This window comes from Panthera onca, chromosome B2 (assembly GCF_046562875.1).
Source record: "Panthera onca isolate mPanOnc1 chromosome B2, mPanOnc1 haplotype 2, whole genome shotgun sequence".
Taxonomy (NCBI): Eukaryota; Metazoa; Chordata; class Mammalia; order Carnivora; family Felidae; genus Panthera; species Panthera onca.
The window spans coordinates 124938290-124960858 of record NC_138343.1 but is presented as its reverse complement, the minus strand read 5'-3'; the positions used below and the strand labels follow the sequence as shown (position 1 = coordinate 124960858).

Below are 22569 nucleotides of genomic sequence, written 5' to 3'. Positions count from 1 at the left end.
CTTATAATCACATAAACCCCACATCATGATGATATAAGAAATACTGAATACACTCAGAAATATCTCTAATCCCATAACCCTTAAACACAAACTTGGATTTATCCCTCTTCCTTCCCAGTTTTGCTACCTAGGCAGAGATACTTTTTATAATAATTACTATAAGGTACCTATACTTTGGAATCTGGCTGGGTTTTTTTCTTGGGCTTTTTGGGGGGGGGGGTTTGTTTTTTATTTTTTTTTTTTTTGTTCTTTTTTTTTTTTTTTTTTAATCTCATAGGACATTTTCCCATGTCGGTTAGAGTCTTTATAATTATATTTTGTAACAAGCTATGTTATTTTCCATTAAGTAGCCATTATCTACCGGTTCCCTAATTTGGGGACATTAGATTCCTTCCACTGTTTGCTTTACCAAACATCACGGCAGTGAATACCGTCATGCTTTACATGTGTTCCTTCTTCATTTTATGATCTTTGGGAAAAGTTCCAGAATTGGGATTATTGCATCAAATAGCATGAATGCCTTTTGTTTGTTGTTGGGCTTTTTTAACGGTCATATTACTTTCCAAAAGAATGGTAGAAATTTATGAAGCAGGCATCAGTGCATCAACTTGTTTTTATTGCAACTTATTTAACATCAGCTATTAACCTTCTATGAACAATTTCGATGCCATAAAGTAAGTTAGGTTTCAGAAATATTTTTCCCAAAAGTAAGGCCCCCATTCTGACCTGTCCATCCTTGCTCTTTTCAGTATTTTCCACATCGTTTTTCTCCCTTTGCCCCTTCAATTTACCTCCTCCTACCAAGGCCGTTCATGTTTAGTTTCTAGTGCTATGCTCCATACTTGGCTGGATTGAGCAGCATTCTAGCCTCGCACAGGAAGCCATGTTCAGTGTCGCAGCCCACAGCAGCAAATCACTTCGCCCGTCAGTCCAAGATTTTTTCTTCCAGAGCCAGGGCTGTTCACCATGGGATCTCCCTCCACCTACTCACTCTCCTAGTCAAGAGTCACCTCACGGAGGTTCTCTTTCCAGACAGCCTACTCAATTCAAGCCTTACTTACTCTACCTTGGCATTTATGTCCTGTCCTGTAATAGGACACGATATAAACTTTAAAACCCAGAAGATCATTCTAGAAAAAAATGAATAGGAGAAAATTGGCCCCAAACCCATTACATTTCCTTTTCAGAAAGGAAAAATTTTGAATAATTTCAATCTTTTACCTGGAGACTAAAACCTATTTCATTGCTCACTGATTTGGGTATTAATATAGAAGATGTTTTGAGAACAAACTGAGGGTTGATGGGGGGTGGTAGGGAGGGGAGGGAAGGTGATGGGTATTGAAGAGGGCATCTTTTGGGATGAGCATTGGGTGTTGTATGGAAACCAATTTGACAATAAATTTCATATATTAAAAATGTATATATATAGGAGATGTCTGACATGTAGGTGTTAACATAGAATAAATCATCAAATTCAAAGCTGTGAATCAAACAGCCTCTCTAGCTAACTCACCCTTACAGATTCTGAATCCTGTAATATAATCTACTACTCTTTTCATTAATAAATAAAGATACCTCATGACTAAATGAGGAAGTGACCTAGGAGAAGTATTTTTTCTAAGTTTCCTCAGTTTTAATGTAGTTACAACAAATCACTAACACTATCGTGATTTGGTAATTGGCATTAATTTTATTTTTTAACTTAGTAATAAACAAGAAGAAAAGAAAAATAGCAGATGAAAATCCATTCGGCCTGTTACAATTGTACAGAACAGCTGTGTCTAAGTGCATTATTAAATCACTAAGCCAGCAAGTATTTGACTGAAGTTGACTCAGCTGCAATGCGTTTGCTTCTGTTCATTAAGAAACCATATATGTGTTCACAAGTCTGAAGTACTTGAACAAAATTAGCCACACTCTTTTAAAAAGTGTCAGAAAGTTAAGCATTTTTATTTAGAGCAAAGCAAGATAGACCCAGCTAAATGTCAAATGTGTATGACCTTGGAGTACACGACATGGTTGATAAGCAACCAAGTCCTCTCTTCCAACTTATGAAACACAGGTAGGGTATCTTCCTCCTGATGCTCAGATAAATCCATATTGGGCAGTGTTCCCCAGTCAAGGGCAGTTTTGTTCACCATGGGCCAAGAGTAAATCTTTCTGGAGATATTCTGGGTGACACAATTGGGGGGTGCTACTTGCTTCCAATAGGTTGGGGACAAGGATACTGCTAAACAGCCTACAATGTCCAAGATGCCCCCCCCACCACAAAAAAATTATGCTGCCCAGTATGTCTAAGTGCTAAGGTTGAGAAACCCTGACATATGATTTAATCTTCAAAAGATAAAGACTAAATCATAATGGCAATAACAATATAAATTTCAGCAAGAGATAATAGGTCATTTAAAATGCAAATATGGGGCGCCTGGGTGGCTCAGTCAGTTAAGCATCCGACTTCAGCTCAGGTCACGATCTCATGGTCTGTGAGTTCGAGCCCCGCGTCGGGCTCTGGGCTGATGGCTCAGAGCCTGGAGCCTGTTTCCGTTTCCTGTGTCTCCCTCTCTCTCTGCCCCTCCCCCATTCATGCTCTGTCTCTCTCTGTCTCAAAAATAAATAAACGTTAAAAAAAATTTTTTTTTTTAAATAAAATGCAAATATAAGCACAAATATAACTGTGGACAAAATGAAAAGACCTCATCTATCCTCCTAACAAGAGGCTTGCATGAGAAACATATAATAAAATATCAATGATTTTCCAATTGAACCTCAAGAAGAATATCAATTTCAATCGATGTTTACAGTAATACAGGTCTAGTTTTTCCCGATGCTAATTCTCACTAATAAATAAAAATTGCCCATAAATGTGAAGACAGAATATCTTGTGTGGATATCCCCAGCTTGATCTGGCAATGGTCATTTTAGCGTGGCAGGAGGGAGGGAGGAAGGGAGTAAAATAAGATGTGAACTGAAAAAAGTGCAACAGTCCTGTTCAGCTAGTTCAGAAAGAACAAATGCTTTTTCAAGACAGGGAAACTGAGGTACCAATGAGGGCTCATGTCATGTATGTAATCACTTGCATCAGGCTCTTCAAGGCTCTAGAACACCTGGGGTCACTCCCCGGGGCTTTTCCTCCTCTTGAGCCCACAAGGTCCTAACCAGGACAAGCACCTACTTGGATTAAGCACCATTCAGACAGGCAGGGAACCGAGCCCAGCAAAGGAAGAAGGGCTCTGGACAAAGGGCTGCCCTTTGCATACAGTCTCACTGATTGTCAGTCTGAGATCGAAATGCCTGGAGCATGCTAGGCTCTCGTGGCTCCGTTGGTAGATCCCCAAACTCCTCCCACCAGAACTAGAATTCCATTAAAATGTTGCCAAATTTGGCAAAAAAGAATACAGAACACCCAGTTAAGTTTGCATTTCAGGTAAACAATATGGTTTTCCAGTAAAAATGCCCCATGTAATACTTTAGATACACTTTTACTAAAATGTAATTTATTTGTTTGAAGTTCAAATTTAACTGGGTATCCTACATTTTATCTTGCAACCCTATCCCAGAACTTTAGCATCCCAAGATGGAAAGTCCAGTAGAACATGGGTATCATTCTCCATGCCATCCCTAATACTTCGTGGTGGCTGTTGGAGGAGGGTGAGAAGAGACCCCAGCTGTGGTTGGCAAAAGCCAGTGTCCTGATTTACTAGCCATAAGCATGGAGGGTGGGGGTGGTTGGAGGGCAGGGCATGTTACAGATACTTGCCCTTCATGCTGTGCAGTGGCTACTTCTGAAACTGGTGGAAAATCGCCAATCGTAGATAGTCGATAGGTACTTTCTCTTCTCACCCTTTTTCACGACCCCCAGACTTCACCTTCCATTTACCAGGGGGCTGTTTTATACTTTTTTATTTTTTAAAAAGATAGTTGCTATAAGCTTGTTTTGAGAAAGAATTCTGAGAACAAAATATAAGCTGAGCAGACACACTGTTGACCATTGCCCCAACACAAGGCATTATCAGGGATTCTGGCAGCTTACAGATTCCAAGATATGCCTTTCTATACCGACTCAAATCACTGGATAGAATCAAGAGAAAGAAAACTATTTCTAGACCACCAAAAAGAAGATCAGAGCAAAAAGAGATCATTATAACCATAATGATAAGGAAAAACCTATCACTGACATGGCCTAAAACCCGTATCTACAAGTATTGCAAAGTCCCATTTGTGAAGTTTATTTGACTACAGGGGGGCAGTGATGACAGCAAAAAATGTTTCCAACAACCACAGAGGGGTCTTTAGGTACTTCTTCTTCTGCGTCTTTTCGATCCACTCAAAAGTGATACCCGCCATTTTGTTTTTCATGTCTGTACCCCTCACGTCTAGCTGGATGAACATCGCACTGAGCAAAAGAAGTTAAAGCTCCTACAAAAGAAACAGGTACAAATGCAAAAAGAAAAGGACCAGTTGCAAGGGGAACACAGCAGAGCCATCCTCGCTCGAAGCAAACTGGAGAGTCTATGCCGTGAGTTGCAGAGACACAACAAAACGCTGAAGGTGTGTACTACCACCTGTCTGAATAACACGCTTGCATGCTGCACAGACACAGCCTTCTGCTACTCACGGAAAGAGTGCAAGTTTCTGACTTTCAATAAATCATTTTACCTCCCCAAGCCTGTTTCCTCAGCCCTAAAACGGGGATCCTACCAACCTCACTGGGTGGCGGGGGGAAAATTAAGCGAGGTCATATACTGAGAGTGCTACACAGGCCCTGACACAGAACAGGCTCTCAGTAAAACGTGTGGCATCCCCGCTTACCTTTTTCTTACCTTGAGTCTGTATTATTTTATTTTTTTCAAGGCAGACCTTAGTTCTACACTTGAAAATACAAATTTTCAAAAGTCAGAGTTTTGTGTTATAATGAAATCTGCATGACATGAGAAAAGTGGACAAAAACTAACTGACCCCATAAAGCAAGACTGAGAGCCAGAATGTCAATAGTCCGCTGAAAACAGAAGCTACTTGAAAAAACACTGACACTCTTCAGACTTAATGATTCAATCTAAAAATAATAGACTGATCACTTCATTCAGGCTGCATGGGTTTCCTTAATTACAGCGCAAGCCTCTAGCCGTGTGCCTAATTTGATTACACACATACACTAGTTCCATTCAACAAAGCAAGATGCAGCACTCCCCAAGATAATACCGCATGTGTCCACAGTCCCCTTTCCAGCTGAAGATCTTAAAGCTTTTGACAAACAATAATTAATTAGGCATCAATATTCCTGTGAGATAGTTATTGTCACATGTGTTTAAAAGGAGATACTTTAAGAAGCAGAGAGATTAAGATCACTGCCGCGTTTGCACAACAGAGTTGGGAAGGAATATGGCTCTGCACATTCCAGACGGTTTTTTGATATCTGGGAAATGGAAGGCCAGTGTGATGAACTATAACTCTCAAATCACAAGGTGTAGGAGAAGGACTCCTGGCATCTCTTCAGTCATTGCACTAGGGACAATGGGAAACGCGGGGTAAATGGCAGCCTGGGGATGGGAGCATCATTCTCAACTCAAGATACATATTCAAGTCAATAGCACCCTGTGTTTACCTAAGTCTGGCTTTCAGTAGTGTTGCATTGTAAGGAGATAAAAATTAAATCAGATACAGTGGAATGAAAGATATATCAACAAAGATATTTAAAGAATGAAATGGGGTGGCTTGGGCTCTTTGGGTAGCATTCAAAGACAGAATGATGGAAGTGGCAAAGACCCTGTCCCTACAGGGTCCACGCCCTCACTAACAGCTTCCAGTTGCGGACAATGAAATATCATTATTATGCCAGGACTTGTGCTAAGTGCCTTACATACGCCATTTTATCTAATTTTCAGAATAACCTTAACAAGGGTTAACACCTCCATTTTACTGGTGAATAAACTGAGACTTGGCAATCCTAATCAGTTGCCCACGGTGTAATGTTGCACAAGCAACAATTAGCTCTGGAGCATTTGTCTTTACTGAATTTTTGTCTAGTTGTTCTATCAACTGCTGAGGAAATCTCCTAGTATAATTGTGGAATTGTCTACTTATCTTTTTAATTATGTAAATGTTTGCTTCATGTTTTTGAAGTATTAATATGATGTGTATGCACATTTATGATTGTTTTTTATTTAAAATTTTTTTAATGTTTATTTATTTTGGAGAGAGAAAGACAGACAAAGCATGAGTGGGGGAAGGCAGAGAGAGAGGGAGACACAGAATCCGAAGCAGGCTCCAGGCTCTGAGCTGTCAGCACAGAGCCTGATGCTGGGCTCAAACTCGCAAACTGTGAGATCATGACCTGAGCCAAAGTAGAGCGCTTAACCGACTGAGCCATTTGGGTGCCCCTCACATTTACGATTGTTATGTCTCCTTGATAAATTGACTGTTTTATCATTATGAGATGTCCTTTGGTAATAATTGTTATCTTGATGTCTATATTATCTGATGTTGACATAGCTCCTCCAGTTTTCTCTTATTGTTTGCATGGTATATCTCTTTCCATGCTTATTTCTAAGCCTGTACCTTTATATTTAAAGTGAGCCTCTTGTAGACAGTATATAGTTGGACCTTACTTATTTTCATTCTTACAATACCTCACTTTTAGAGTGCTAGTCCATTAACATACAATGTAATTGGTCATGTGGTTGGGTATACTTTTACTATTTTATTATTTATTTACTATTTGTCATCTCTGTTTTAGGGTCCTCTGTTCTTTTCCTGCTTTCCTTTGGATTATTTGAATATTTTTAATAAAATCCCGTTCTAACTTATCTCTTGGATTTTCAGTTATACTTCTTTGTATTTTCAGTGGTTGCTCCATGATTACTTATACATTCTTAACTTTCCACAGCCTACCTGGAGTTAACCCTGTTATCATTTCACATAAGGTGTAGAAACACTGCAACCTAAATTGGTCCATTTACTGCCCCCCACCTTCAAACTATAACTGTTATGTGTATTGCATTCACATACATTGAAAAAGCCCATGAGGTACTGTTATCATTTTTATTTTAAATGATCATATGCATTCTTTAAAAAAATTAAAGGCAAAGGGGCGCCCGGGTGGCTCAGCCCATTCAATGTCCAACTCTTGATTTCGGCTCTGGTCATGATCTTATGGTTGTGAGATCAAGCTCCACGTTGGGCTCAGTGCTGAGCATGGTGGCTGCTTGGGATCTTCTCTCTCCCTCTCTCTCTCTGCCCTTTCCCTGCCCCTGCTCTCTCTCAAAAGAAACAAACATTAAAAATAATAATCATAAATAAAATAACATAAAAATTAAAGGTAAAAAACTGTTTTTTACTTACTCATATATTTAAATTTTGGACATTTTTTATTCTTTCTGAAGCTTCAACTTTCTGTCTGCTGTCATTCCCTTCAGCTTGAAAACCTTCCTTTACTATTTCTTGCCATAGAAGTGTGCTGGCAATTAATTCTCTTATGTATTTATCTTTAATCTTTAAAAATGTCTTTCTTTTGTTTTTATTTTTGAAGGTTATGGTTATTGGATATAAAATTCTGGATTGGCAAGATTTCCCTGTTTTTCTTCTCTTTCTTTCTCTCAGCCTTTTATAGGTTCTATATTCTGTAATCTAACCTCCCATAGTTTCTGATGAAAATCAACAATAATTTGAATTGCTGTCCCCCAGGATGCAATAATGCCATTTATCTCTGGCTACTCTCAAGGTTTTTCTACTGATCATTGGTTTTTAGAGTTTTGACCACTTTAGATGCTGAGCTGCAGTTTTCTTCATATTTATCCTATTTGGGATTTGCCAAGCTTCTCTGCATCTGTAATTTATGTCCTTCACCAATTTTGGTAAAGTTTCAACCATTTTTCTTCAAGTATTTTTTATGTTTCATTTTCTCTCCTTTCCTCCTAAGATTCTAACCTCATGTGTGTTCAACCTTTTGCTATTGTCCCACACACATTCCTTGGTTTCTCTTTGTGTTCTTCACCAATCTTTTTTCTTCTAGCTTCAGATTAGATCGTTTATATTGGTCTAGCTCCCATTCACTGATTCTTTCCTCTGCCATCTCCACTCTGCTCTAAGTCTGCCCGTGATTCGTGAATTTCATATTTTGTAACTTTTAACTGCAGACTTTCACTTGGTTCATTCTTATAGATTTTTTTCTGTCTTAGATTTCCTATCTTTTCATTCATTAAGATAATACTTTCCTTTATAATCATTAAGCATACTTATAACACCTGTTTTTATATTCTTCCTTGCTAATTCCACATCTGGGTCATTATGGAATAGGCCTCCTCTGATTATCTTTTCTTACGAGAATGGGTCACATTTTCTTAGTTCTTCATATATCTAGTCACTGTAGACTATACTCTGGGTGTTGCAGCTGTTGTGTTGTGTAGCATATAGATTCTACTATACCCCTTGAAGAATGTTATTGTTGTTGTTGTTGTTGTTGTTGTTCTTTTTAAGCAGGCAATTAACTTGATTAGAGTCAAATTGCAAATTCTCTCTCTTGGGCAGCAGCTCAAACTCAGTTCATTTCTTTTTTTCTTAATTAGGCTGCTTTGAGTCTGCCCTGCACACGTGTGGTTCAGGGTCAGCCAAAGATTTGGGCAGAATTTATTCACAGAATTTAAGGCTCTCTCTCTGACTCTCTTTTTTGGGAATCTCCTCTCATCTTTCTTTCTTTCTTTTTTTTTTTTTTTTTTTTAGTCTTTTTTAATGTTTGTTTATTTTTGAGACAGAGAGAGACAGAGTGCGAGTGGGGGAGGGGCAGAGAGAGAGAGAGGGAGACACAGAATCTGAAACAGGCTCCAGGCTCTGAGCTGTCAGCACAGAGCCCAATGTGGGGCTCAAACCCACAAACTGTGAGATCATGACCTGAGCCGAAGTCAGACACTTAACCGGCTGAGCCACCCAAGTGTTCCTCCTCTCATCTTTCAGTGGCTGTAGTTGTCCGTAACTCTTCATTCCTCGGACCAGAAACATGGTAGGTAGGTTTTTGATGAGAATTTTACCCATCCTCTGCAACTGCCAATTTCAGTCTTCATTCAAGCTAAAAGCTGTTTTAAAAAACTGAGAAACTTACAGTATACTATTTTTTACAGGGGTCAGCTTCCCTCTAGCATCTGCCTGATTCTATCTTCAGTTCTCCAGTGTTTCTTTTTTTTTAAATTTTTTTTTTTAACGTTTATTTATTTTTGAGATAGAGAGAGACAGAGCACGAATGGGGGAGGGTCAGAGAGAGGGAGACACAGAATCCGAAACAGGCTCCAGGCTCTGAGCTGTCAGCACAGAGCCTGACGTGGGGCTCGAACCCACAGACCGCGAGATCATGACCTGAGCCGAAGTCGGCCGCCCAACCGACTGAGCCACCCAGGCGCCCCAGTTCTCCAGTGTTTCTAAGCAGTTGTTTCTTGCATCTTGTCCAGACCTTATAGTTACTATCTGTAGAAGGGTCAAAGTGGTATGAGCTTCCTTAGCCATACTAGTGAAACAACCTAAGTATATCTACATCTAAAATCCATGTGCTGAGAGCTTGGGAAGATATAGAAAAAGAATGCATGCCAGGCTCTTCCCACCAAAAAAACTTAACTATTACTATTTTTTTTAATGCTTATTTTTGAGAGAGAGAGGGTGAGCAGGGGAGGGGTGGGAGGGGGCGGGGAGGACAGAAGATCTGAAGCAGGCTCTGCCCTGACAGCAGCAAACCCAATGTGGGACTCAAACTCATGAACCATGAGATCATGGCCTGAGCTGAAGTCAGACGCTCAACCAACTGAGCCACCCAAGTGCCCCTAACTATTATTGTTCTTTATTAAAATTGATTCTTCAGTGAATCAAAAAAAAAAAAAAAACCCACAAAAGCTCATAATTTAGAATAATTTAGAAAAAGACGAGTGAAGTTCTGAGACATGGGTTTATTTCAACAAAATATTCATATATTTGAAGCAATAAATGTGAACTTCAAACTATACTGAGAAAGAACTGTCCACTAAGAGATGGCTAAGTGTTTCAGGAAACATGATTTTAGTAAATGAAATATTTAGCAAATGAGAATATCACAGAATTTTAAGTGGAAAGGACTATAGGATTCATCTAGTCCAAGTTACTCATGTCTGTATGTAAATTATTAATTTATTGGTTCATTGAATAAACACTTACTGAATACTTATGAAGGATGTGCCAGAGCATAGCACCAGTTCTGAGATGCACAGTGATGCACAGTGATGCTTGCAAAGTCTGTTTTCTTAGTTATTTCAGACTTTGCCTCTCAATCTTACTGGCATTACTAATTTCCACTTTGAATTTCCACTTTGAAAATTTTACCTTTGACACCGTCCAAATTATTACAAATTCTTTATCATAGAATCAAATTTTATAAAATTTTGCTAGACTTATTTTTCTCTCAAAAGAAACTACTATAAAATGCAAAATGCTATTTTTGGGGCCAGGATTAGGTGCTATGATGGTTTGACCTGTGTTTAATACCACCCTAACACCCACACCTTCTTTCGGTAGCCAGTTGCCAGTGACAAGCTCAGACTTGCTGACTATCATGGGATGGTTCTTTCATTTACTCGTTCATTAATGGATGGAATACAAATGCCAATGGCATTCAGATCATAGTCTGTAGTTCTAGAACTAGGAACCCGTTGACCTCTAAGCTAATCTGGAGCAGTAAGGAGACAATCACTATCATAGGTATATTCAGTGACTCTTAGCAGCTGGCCATAATCATTCTTAGTGAAATATATATAGTAAGCGCTAGCCTACAAAGTTCAGGGAAATACCTCAGTTAATTTCCTCAGATTAAGAAGGGTAGGTATTTCCTATAATAACCCTAAAAAGTTGTCATTCAATGTTTACACCATGACTTAATTATGATTCAGGTATCAGGAATTCTATAAGAGTTGGAGAATATGTTAATATTGTAGCATAAAAAGGACACTTACTGATAAATTCATATATTTCCAGAGCATAGTTTTTAGCATCCGTTTTTATTTTGATCACATTATTCAACTATCATAAAAAAAGATTTGCACAATTCCTTCTATTTAAATCATTATTTCTTTTTAAAATTCCTATTACATAATTTGATCATGGGAGGCAACTAAATGTAGTATAATTTTACTTGCCAACCACGAACAAGCTCTCATAGTAACAATTAATCAGAAGTGAAAGGCATCCTAAAATGTCTGGATCACTTTTCAGCAGTGTCTCTATCTTTGGTATGATAGAGCAAGATTAAACCCTTTGATTCTAAAAGAATGAGAGGAATCATCACAAAGCAAACAATTCTCAATATAGATATGGGGGAAATTTGGGCACATTGTTGGTAGTTAGCAATGAAGGCAAAGTTTGGATTTAGGAGAAAAGAGAACAGAAATGATATAAAAGTTAATTTCCAATTCTTACATGTTAACAAAGCGGAAGAGGGGAAAATTGGATGTTTCATTTGAGAGTTAAAAAAGATTTGAAACGTAATATTGCTTTCAGATTCAAAATTTACATTGAACATCTCAATTACCCTATGAGACACATGGTCTGATTGTTCTTTCAGAAATAAAACATCCAGCAAATTTTCTAAGATTTCTTTTTACATTCTTGAATTGCTGTAATTGATCTATAGCCATCTTCGTTTCCTTTTCAAGCTTTTTGATAAAGTTTTTCTTACTAAGAGAAAGTTTGTATTGCGATCACTTCTATTTACAAAACTTGGGTAACACAATTATGCAGTTAACATGCTGTAGTTTTTTTTTATAGAGGAATATAAGACCTATTATTCTTCTTTCTGCACCAAACCAAGGAAACACAGGATCTGTCTCATCAATCAGTAAAGCCGAGTGGCCTTTTTTCCAGGCCACAGACAAGAAATCAAAACCGTGTTACTATGTGTTTGTTAGGAATCGCTACAGCTTATGCACTCAGCAGGAGACCCGTCATCTTTTAAAACCAGCCTATTCATCACCAACTATCAAATTCAAGGCCCTCATTGCACCTGCTCTGAGTGACTGACTGTGTATTTACAACTGAAACCTTTGCTCACACATTTATTTTGGGGCTGAGCAAGGTTAGCTCCAGAGAACTGAGAAAAAAAATGTCCTGCTTACCCTACACACTAACCTCCTTTTATGGACCTAACCCTGCGTTCTATAAACCCAGGTGCGTGCAAACCAGCATAACAAAAGACTTTGCTTTTTATCCACAGGAGGAAACCCTTCAGAGGGCCCGTGAGGAAGAAGAGAAAAGGAAGGAGATCACAAGTCATTTCCAGACTACTCTGACGGATATCCAGGCCCAGATTGAACAGCAGAGTGAGCGAAACATGAAGCTGTGTCAGGAGAACACAGAGCTCGCAGAGAAACTGAAAAGCATCATTGATCAGTATGAGCTCAGAGAGGAGGTGAGAAACACATCAAACAACTTAGGGGCACTATATATAGATCCAGATCTGGGCTGTGAAGGTGGAGAACTAGGTAATAAGAAAGTTATGGCCAGCCCTCTCAATTGATTAGTATTTAGGATCAGATGTCTTTTGGTAGCCAAAATTAAAACAGGAGGTATTGCAAAATACCTGGCTGAAAGTCATACGGGATTTCTTCAAAACCGGAATCATTGCAGAGCAAAGCAATAAATAGGAAGTAGTAGGCCATCAGCACAGTTATCCTTGAAAATAGCATTTATCGATTTTAAAAAACATTGTCTATAGAGCCGAGAAATATCTCACACACTCCTTCTTAAGAATCATCATGTCACGTAAATGAAGGGTCTGTATTCTATATGTTCCACAAGCCAGTAATAGTATTAATGATGTAATAATTATAATATTAATGGTATTATTTATTCAGTGCTGAATTGGTGCCAGGAAAGGTGCTGAGTACCGCACTTTACATACAATATGTCATTACATTGTCTCGACAACCTTATGCCCTAGATAATACCCTATTACCCACATTATATAGATGGGAGGCATAGGCTACGAGGTTAATCACCTACCCATTGTCACAAAAGCCAAAAGAGTTTTGCTTTCAATAGTTTACATGAGGGAGACTAAAAGGGCCTTTTATTATTTCAAAGTTATATCTGGATATTTAATACATTTTGAAGACTTCTGAGGCCCTCTCAAGATCTTTATATATATTATTTTCCTCTTCCCACCCAAATATTAAAATGTCGGCCTTAAATGTCACATAACATAATCAGAGTGGCTCTGTTGGCAACATGAGGATTTCATCAAGAAAAAAACTGAGCCAGTAGCACACAGAAGCAGCAGTTAGATCAGTTGAGGAAACCCCTTACAGTAAACCAAAATGCCGTGTTACCGTTTTGTCTTATCACTAAGATCAATCCTACACCACGTGGAGGCTCAGGCGGAAGCAAAAGGGAGGAAGCTTAAAAAAAAAAAAAAAAAATCCATACTCTTCAGAGGGATCCCAGAGAAGAACAGAATAGACCCAGTAGACCAGTTGTACATTCTTGGGATTGGTTCTAGATGAGCCCCAAGGCTAGAATTCCTTGCATCCTCTCGCCGATTAGACTTCCTAATGACTAAGAAATTCTCTGCACTAAAGTAGAATTGGAAGCTTCTCTTCACTAAGCCAGTTGAGAGGTCAAAAGAGGTAGAGGAGGAAGTAGCAACTTGCATATCAATTCACCTGTGACCCTTAGCCTTGTTTTGCCCAGCATCCAACAGAGTTGAAGTGGGGGGCTCCCCACCCAGTCCCAGACTCTGCGCTACATGCTGGTACCCCAGAGCTGCCTCACAACCCTGGAGACAAGAATGTGGAAGAGAATTCACTACAACAAATTGTATTAATGTGACTGAAGGTGGTTTTATATCTATAGATCTCACCAAGATACTGAGTGATGGTGCCATAGCCCTTCCTTGCAGTATGCATCACCTTGCTATCTAGCATCATAACTCACCTCGGTATCTAGTCGTTGCTAAATTCAGAAAAATAATGTTGGCAGCTTCTGGGGTTAACATTGCTGAACTTTGGCACCTCTGCCTTTTGCAGCCACGTCTGCATAATGCAAAATGCAGGGGACTGCACCAACTTATGACTTTTATATAGAGCCATAAGTGATGCCAATGCATTTATCCCCCCCCCCCCCGCCCCGTGTTTTAAATCCTGAAACCCGGAGAACATGTGTGTCGATACTATTTTTTTTATTTTACGTTATTCAGCACCAATAATAAGCCAAGCTTGATATGTGCAATTTATTTTTCCTTAGCATCTGGACAAAATATTTAAACACAGAGAACTGCAGCAGAAGCTGGTGGATGCAAAACTGGAACAGGCACAAGAAATGATGAAGGAAGCAGAGGAGCGACACAAACGCGAGAAGGAATATGTACTTATCATTTAGTCAATGTGCTTGTCTGGTCTGCCTGGGGGTCAGGAACCCCTGAGAAAGTTGTTTTTGATCATAGTCACAGAGCGATGGAGAGAACCTGGGCTTCCCTAGAGAACTACACTGGCCAGCCAGTAGAAGGCACTGTACCCACACGGTTTTTTACATAAAATAGTCATGCACCCATTCAACAAATCTTTTTCAAGCACCTGCCCTGTGCTAAGCATCATCCGGGGTACCGGGGTTTAGCAGTGAACAAGACCAAAAAGGCCGTGTCCCGGCATGGAGACTAGAATCTAACTAAGAAAAGACGGGCAATAAGCAAGGAAACGAACAAAGAAGTAAAATTTCAGATAATAATAGGTGCTAGTAGAGAAATAAGGAGGAACTGCAAAGGGGCACAAGGAGGGAGAGCCTACATTAGACTGGGTGACCAGGACACCTCCCAGAGGGGAGGATGCTTGAGCTGAGCCCTGCCTAGTGACAGGGAGGCAGAGAGGAGGCCTCCAGCAGCAGTATCTGTAGCAGCAATAAAGACCCTGATGCTGGAACTAGCTTGGGGTCCCCCAGATACAGAAAAATGTCACAGTAGCAAGAGCATGTGGACCCAGGAGGAGAAAGGTTCCAAATGAAGTTGGAGACATAAGCAGGGGCCAAATTGCGTAGCTTTATAGGCTTGGGAAAGTAGTTTGGATTTTATTCTAAATATACTGAGAAAGTCTGGGTAGTTTTAGCTAAGGAAGTAACATGATCTGCCTTGTATCTCTAAACGATGAGTCTGGCTCCTGGGTGGAAAGTGAACTAAAAGGGGACAAGGAGTCTACTGCAGCAATCTGGAGGAGACACGATGATGGCTTGGCTTGGGGACATGGCAGTGGAGAAGGAGAACTGGACACGGACAGAAGTTACGTTTTCAGTACAAAACCAACAGTCGGTGCTCTATGCTGAAGATGGTGGCAGTGAGGAAAGGGAAGAGTCAAGGATGACTCCTGGGTTTTGGAGTTTAAGAAACTGAGTGGTGGCTTTTAATGACATCTCATTAACCCCAAACCTTCTGAGCCGGCTGTAGGGCCCGTCTCCAGATGAGAGAATTGAGGCTCAAAGAAGATATACCACTTGTTTAAGGTCACACACTGCTAAGTGACGGATATGTGTTGGTCACACTGCCCAACACATCACATCTCCAATGTGTCTGTCTCCAACCAAAGCCCAAGCTCTGTGATAATATATCACACTCAGACATGTGTTTCAGAGGCATGAGTTGAAGTGTGCGTCTGCTGCTGGGAAAAGGGATTTAAAATGCAATCAATGGACTAATCATGCAAATTTGGCCATTTAGTGATTGATCACAAACTTTGCAATTACCGAAAATCAGACTAGAAGAGCAATTTAATAATAACTATGGTTATCACACATGGCAGCAAAAGGGCGAATTTTGGAGAACATAACCTGGTGGACATTGGATAATCTCGAAGCAGAAGCCCATGTGCTCTTAACAAAAAGATTAAGTTGTTAAATCCATCTACAACCTACCTCTGAAAATAAGAAAGCATTTAATTATTATTCAGAATTCAAGAAAACAGATACCCCACTATTGGCATAATTACCCTGTCAGGCAAAATATGCTTCCTATAGGATATCAGTACATTTGGCACATAACACCTGAGACATGACAGAGGAATAACTAGGCAGAGATTCATTTGAAAGAGACTAGGGGTCATTTTGAGGTGACCCAGCCTTAGCAAGAAGTTAACATACTCCCCTATTTTTCTACCCTGGTTTAGCAAAACAGCAGATTTAAGTTTAAAAAAAAAAAAAAAAAGAAAAAAATTAGCCCCCTCAGTTCTTCAAAGATGGCCACCTACCCAGATTCCAGCTATGATGCTTCTTTTTGAAAGTAATGAAATAGCAAATCGGAGCTGGAGGGTTCCTTCAGCCCAAGCAGAACAGGCAGCCATCTACCTCTCTCGGCCAGGGAACCACCCACCACAACTGGGCTCCTGAGCCTGCATAGTGAAGAACGTGCCACATGCTCAGATGGCCAGAGGGGACCCTACAGGTCTTGTAGTCCACAGCTGCCTCAGACCTCCATGGGGTGGGTCTTGGCGTTTCTATAACAATGAACTTTCACTGTTCTCTGGGAGGCATGGAGGAAGAGATACAACCCATTTTCACAAATGGAGGCATTGAGCCACGAGAAAAAGATAAACTGGGATAAGAAAAGAGATGCCTCCAAGTTTTTTTATGTAATGATTTTATCGTTTTTTGTTCTGATTACCAAAAAAATGGGCATTTTTTTAAATAGACATAAAGAAAAAATATATAAGTCAGTCCATCTTCAAAACCACTAGAAACTTTTTTTTTTTTAATGTTTATTCATTTTTGAGAGAAAGAGACAGAGCACAAGCAGGGGAGGGCAGAGAGAGAAGGAGACGCAGAAACGGAAGCAGCCTCCAGGCTCTGAGCCGTCAGCACAGAGCCCAACATGGGGCTTGAATTCACAAACCATGAGATCATGACCTGAGCCAAAGTTGGATGCTTAACTGACTGAGCCACCCAGGTGCCCCTAGATCATGACCTGAGCCAAAGTTGGATGCTTAACTGACTGAGCCACCCAGGTGCCCCTAGAGTAGAAACTTCTTAAACTGATGAACACCTACTTGACTAATCAGATTAACTCATGATGTCCACCATTCTGTCTGTAAACACACTAAAAGACCCCTCAGTATGTTGAATCCTGTGACTGGACAGCTACTCCAGTGTCTACACATGCGTTCCCAAGTTAAGGAAGACGGCGCTGACCACAAATCAGCTCTTTGCACCCAAACCTTTTCTTTCTTGATTTTGTGTTATGAAAACCGACAGAATGATGCAGAAACTGATGAAATGTAAGTGTGAAAAGAAAGAACTGTTTCTATGAAAATGATGCTTAATGCTTTGAAATGCCAAATAGCACAAAACAATTGTCAAGTTAGATGGGAGTAGCTATAAAGGACTTGGAGAAAATGGTAAAACTCTAGAGAATTATCCAATCAAGCTTCTTCACAAATAATCTTAAGTCTTTAGGTTTTAGTACTATTGTTTAAAAAACTAATGTATATACAACAACAAAAAGCTTCTCTGAATGCCAGTCAGAAGACCCATACCCAAGGGTGGCTCAGTTGGTTAAACATCCGACTCTTGATTTTGACTCAGGTCAGGATCTCACAGTTCATGAGATTGAGCCCCGCATCAGGCTCTGTGCTCATGACACAGAGCCTAAGATTCTCTCCCTCCCTGCCCCTTCCTTCCTCACACACTCTCTCTTGCTCTCTCTCACAAAATAAATAAATAAATAGATAGATAGATAGATAGATAGATAGATAACTTAAAAAAAAGAAGACCCATACCCAAAACAAAGACCATAGCTTTATATAAAAATCAATAAGTAAACATACATCTTAAGTTCAAATAACATGTTTTACATATGTGTGTGTCATATTTATGTCTAGAACAACATTTTCAACTTAACCTGTCAGCTTCCAGTTCTGATTATCTTTGATATGAGAGCCTTGGTTGTATTTGAAAGGCTGCCTCGTGGAAGAGGAATGAGACTTCTTTTGTAAATCTTATACAATATTTGGAATAATAGGTCAAGTTTCTAACTCAGTGTTTCTCAAAATATAATCCACGGACCACCAAATCCCAAACCATTTTGTTTATTTGCTCTAACTACAGACTTGAATCACACCTATACTTCCTAACTTACATTCTTTGAGAGGGATCTGCATTTTAACATGCTCCTTAGGAGACGCTGGTGCATGCTATGGTGGAGAACTGTGGTCTAGGAGAATAACCTTGAGTTCAACATAAAGCAACAGTTGCTCACAATAATGATCTGGTGGGGGGGGGGGGGTGGGGTTCTGGAAATGTTCAAGCAGGGACTGAATGATGACTGAACAGGATTGCTAGACTTTTCCAGAATTTGGTGGGAGGTTAAATTTTGTGTGATTTATGCTTGAGTTGAAGATTATTTTTCTCTTTTATCCCTAAGAACCACAAATCTTTAGTTGAGAATCCAACTTTTCAGACGCTGTTTTCTTAGCTTTCTTAGATACTTTGCCAAGCTCCCAAAAAACTACTTAAGAGGGTTAATTAGCAAGTTATTCCATTTCATCCACAAATTATAACCAAATGGTAACATAAAGAGCAATCTGACAATCTTTCCACGTGTTCTCTCTTCTCACAGTTGCTGAACCAGGCAGCAGAGTGGAAACTTCAAGCCAAAGTGTTGAAGGAACAAGAGACAGTCCTGCAGGCTCAGGTGAAATGGAGGGTTGCGGGGGGACAACCATGCATGGGGTGTGCTCTCCTTGTTGCCACATTAACAGGCTATGAACCAAAGGTACTCTCCACCAGGCCTTAACATGTGGCGGGGGCGAGGGGAGCAGGAGTTAGCAATGAAGAATAACTTCATATTTATTATTTTAAAGTAAAAATAATAGCACCGCATTATACCTGAGAAAAATAAATGCTCCGCAACAACAACATCGAGTCAAAAGGTTTGCTGACATACGAATGAGGGCACCCGATGGGCAATCTGAATGAGTTGGTGTCCTGGTTCCTGCCTATCTGTTCATAATACGTCATCTCTCTCTCTCTCTCCTCCCCGTGATCCTATTAAAGTAAGAATAAAATGGGAACGGATCACATGCACCATCTAGAACTCTCAGTACTGAAAGGATCCTTACCTATTTGATATTATTTATAATCAAAAGAAATGAGGAAGATAGAGTCAGCACCAAAGTTCTTGTGCTATCGGAGGTTGGCCTTGTCGGTGATAAATGACTAGGGATGATGGACAAGTAGGGAACAGTTTTGATCTGGCTTTGTGATGTCATGTGTGTGTTTTGATTAGACTACAAGAATTCATATTTCAGACTCAAAGATAAAAAGCCTCGTGCAACAGATGACTCTATCCATCCCTCCCTTGCCCTTGGGGCTCTGCCCCTTCTGGCAAAAGTTGCCTGTCGGGTTCTGGGTTAGGCATCCTAGGTCTGAGCCAGAGAGAGACACTAGCGCCCCTGCTGGGAGAAATGCGCCAGTGCTAAAGACATTGTAAAGTCACGTAGAGCAAATTCACAGAAAGTGAGGAAACCGGAAGCCTGGCGAGCTGGGCAGCTGTTAATTTAAGATTTGGATAATTCACTTGTAAATGTTTATGTGCTGACTGCTATACACTTGTTCACTGTAAAAACAAAAACAAAAACAAAAACTTTGTTCATTATACGAATGAACAAGTTCATTGAAAACTTGCTTGTATGAATACTTGTTCATTTTTTACAAAGCATATGAGAAAAGATAAGAGACTCACAAATAAATTTATTTGTGGGTAATAAAATCACAAATTATACCACCGCAGACAAAAATGCAGATCGCATTTTCATAGCTCACCTTCCTAATGCATAGTTTTTCCAGTGTGTGTCCCGAATGTATTGATAAATTGTTTTCCCTCAACAACATAAAATAACATATCAAAATCATTTGTGAATACTAATTACATTGAGATTTGAACCATGTTTCTTACTGTTAATAAAATCAGCAGATCCAGAATTAAAAAACTAAAATCTAGAGTTACAAACTCAAGGTCATCCTTTAGGGAATCCCAGAACCATCACATCATGGTTGTGGGGTAGGCGGCAGGCAGCGGCCACTCTCTAAACAGAGGCAGGCAGGGGGAAAGGAGGTGTGACCTCACAGTCTTGAAGAGACTCCAGAGAATTGAGGCAGGGCTCCTGGCCCTGTCTCTGTACTATTCTCAGCACAGAGCCTTGAGGGGTACAAGAGACAATATTTGAAGCTATTCATTGCTCATATCATCTATGACAAACAATCTCTACTCCTCTCGATAAATGGTGATAATGAACGTGAGAAGAGTAGATTAATACCATTAGACATGGGGTTAGAGAGTCATTCATTCAGCTGGCATCAGAATCTAGGCCTCAAATGACCTGTGGAATGAAACATAAGGGTATGATCCAATGCCACACCTCAAATTTGAAAAAGCATCTACCAGGAGTTTTAGACTTGCCAATGTTCCTCATTCGTTCCTTGATATTGACAGAGTCCAGAGACCAGGGTCAGGGTCCTGCCTCTTCTGCTCAGAATTTGTCTGACCTTGTGTAATTCATCGAAATCTCCCTAAACCTAAATTTCTTTGCCTGTAAAATAAGAATACTGTAATGCACCCATGATCCCAAGTTGGAGTTCTCTAACCTCTGGGAGGCTCATTACTTTTCAGTATTTCCAAAACATAACAGCATAACAGCAGCTACTATTTAAAATATAGTTGTTTTGGGGGGTGCCAGGGTGGCTCGGTCAGCTGAGCGCCCAACTTTTGATTTCAGCTGAGGTCATGATCCCAGAGTCGTGGGATTGAGCCCCTCATCAGGCTCCACACTATGCATGGAGCCTTCTTCGGATTCTATCTCCCCCTCTGTACCTCTTCCCCACTCACACACACACTCTAAAAATAAAAATAAAAAATGATAAAAGAAAATAAGATATAGTTGTTTTTGACATATCGGTTCTCAGTCAGCAGCTATATGGCAGTTATTCACATGTTTGGTTAAGTTTATAAAAGGAAAATGAGTTAATGAATATGTAAGATATGCAGTTTGCCTTCAAGTTATGCATGCAAAGCACTTAGCCCCATACCTGGCCCATAATTAGCATAATTAGTTCAACCAGTATTTATTGAGCACCTACTCAGTGCTAGACAAGGTTCTAGGTGCTGGAGATAGACTAATCCATAAGAGAATCAAAAGTCCCTACCTAATTAAACACAGTGATACTACTACTAATAAAAATGCTAACAATTAGTGTGTGAGCTAATATTACTATTATTTCATAGGTGAGGATCTACATAGAGATATATGAGACAAAAGGAGTCTTTGGTTACAAAAAAGTTTATGAACCCCCGGAAAAGATGATCTCAAGACCTTGTGCAGCTCTAGTTCCTGAATGTAGACAGCTTCCAGAGCAGAAGCAGTGTGGCCTAAGCTGGGCTAACCCCGCCTTTTCCTCCATTGCCTTGTTTTCTGTGGCGTGTGGCTCTCTCTGCAAGGACACCCCTTTGTCTCCTGTCTTCAAGGCACTTTTCAAAACTTCAACAATGACTTCAAGAAGAATATAGTAGCCCCCAAACCCTATGTATAAAAATGTTTAAAAATTCCTCTTGAAAACTGTCGATGTTGTAGCTTTAAAACCTCTAGACCTTGAAAAACAAAATCGATCACAGATTTGATTGCAGAGCACTTGAACCCTTCCCTCGGGTTTAGAACTGCTTTAAAGGAGTGGGGTGGTAGGAGGCAAGAGGGCTCAAGTCCCCATTTCCACATTCTGAGCTAAGGAAATATCAAGGACAGATTACGTTTAACTAGATGAAGTCACCTTCAGCCATAAGACAACAGCTTGCCAGGTTGGGGCATGATTCTCACTTAGCAAAGAGATGTCTGGCTTTCAATTATACAAACCATGGCAACAGAGTAAATGTCAGAAATGATCAATGGAATACAATTGCCACTACAAATAGAGTGTTCACTGAATCGATAAGGATGAAGATGGTGGATGTGGAAAGTCAGCAATGCCAAAGCAGCCACACAGCCACGCAGCCACAAAAACACTGCCCAAGGGGAAAGATCATTGAATAAATTTGGTTTGGCTTTATTTAGTTTTTTCTTTTTTCTCTCTTTCTTTCTTTTTCCTTTCTTTCTTTCTTTTTTCTTTCTTTCTTTCTTTCTTTCTTTCTTTCTTTCTTTCTTTCTTTCTTTCTTTCTTTCTTTCCTTCCTTCCTTCCTTCCTTTTTTTGGTAAATTAAGGACAGCAATCACAGCCTTTAAACCGGAAGTGCTCACCTTATGTATCTAGGACAAGAGGGCATTACTCTGCAACTGCTATTATAATTGGACGTGTTCCCAAATCCAATATCACAAGTTCGCTAAGACAATTCCTGGACATGCTTTTGTTTCCTGTATGCTATGAATGTTTGTAATTAAAATCTGGTGCCCCATTAGAAGAACGTATGAGTCGCTCACCCACATAACAGTGAAAATGTTGCAGCAACTGTTGTGGTGACTCACCCTAGAACAGTCCGTTTCTATTTCTGCCTCTGGCAGGAGTACTGTGGATGACCTCTGGATGTCCCTTCCATGCTTCTCTGAAATACCA

The 22569-nt window shown here is 39.9% G+C and overlaps 2 protein-coding genes across 8 annotated transcripts in view; one reads left to right on the top strand and one right to left on the bottom strand.

Moving 5' to 3' along the window:
* Nucleotides 1–22569, bottom strand: part of HECA (HECA ribonucleoprotein granule regulator) — a 195770-nt gene that overhangs the window by 71046 nt on the left and 102155 nt on the right. For 4 of the 7 annotated variants that reach the window (XR_013555783.2, XR_014137726.1, XR_013555784.2 and 1 more), the window contains one exon: nucleotides 221–22558. The exons of the other annotated variants lie outside the window; for them this stretch is intronic. Coding sequence is in view for 1 of the 4 variants with exons in the window: in XM_078447386.2 (XP_078303512.1) it covers nucleotides 22499–22558 (60 nt within the window). In the remaining 3 variants the exon portion in view is untranslated. Of the gene's footprint in view, nucleotides 1–220; nucleotides 22559–22569 lie in introns of those variants that run through there. 7 annotated transcript variants of the gene reach the window in all.
* Nucleotides 1–22569, top strand: part of TXLNB (taxilin beta) — a 50939-nt gene that overhangs the window by 13709 nt on the left and 14661 nt on the right. Inside the window, exons 4-7 of the mRNA XM_060616792.2 lie at nucleotides 4378–4548; nucleotides 12215–12409; nucleotides 14242–14361; nucleotides 18590–18664. Coding sequence (XP_060472775.1) covers nucleotides 4378–4548; nucleotides 12215–12409; nucleotides 14242–14361; nucleotides 18590–18664 — 561 coding nt within the window. The remainder of the gene's footprint in view (nucleotides 1–4377; nucleotides 4549–12214; nucleotides 12410–14241; nucleotides 14362–18589; nucleotides 18665–22569) is intronic.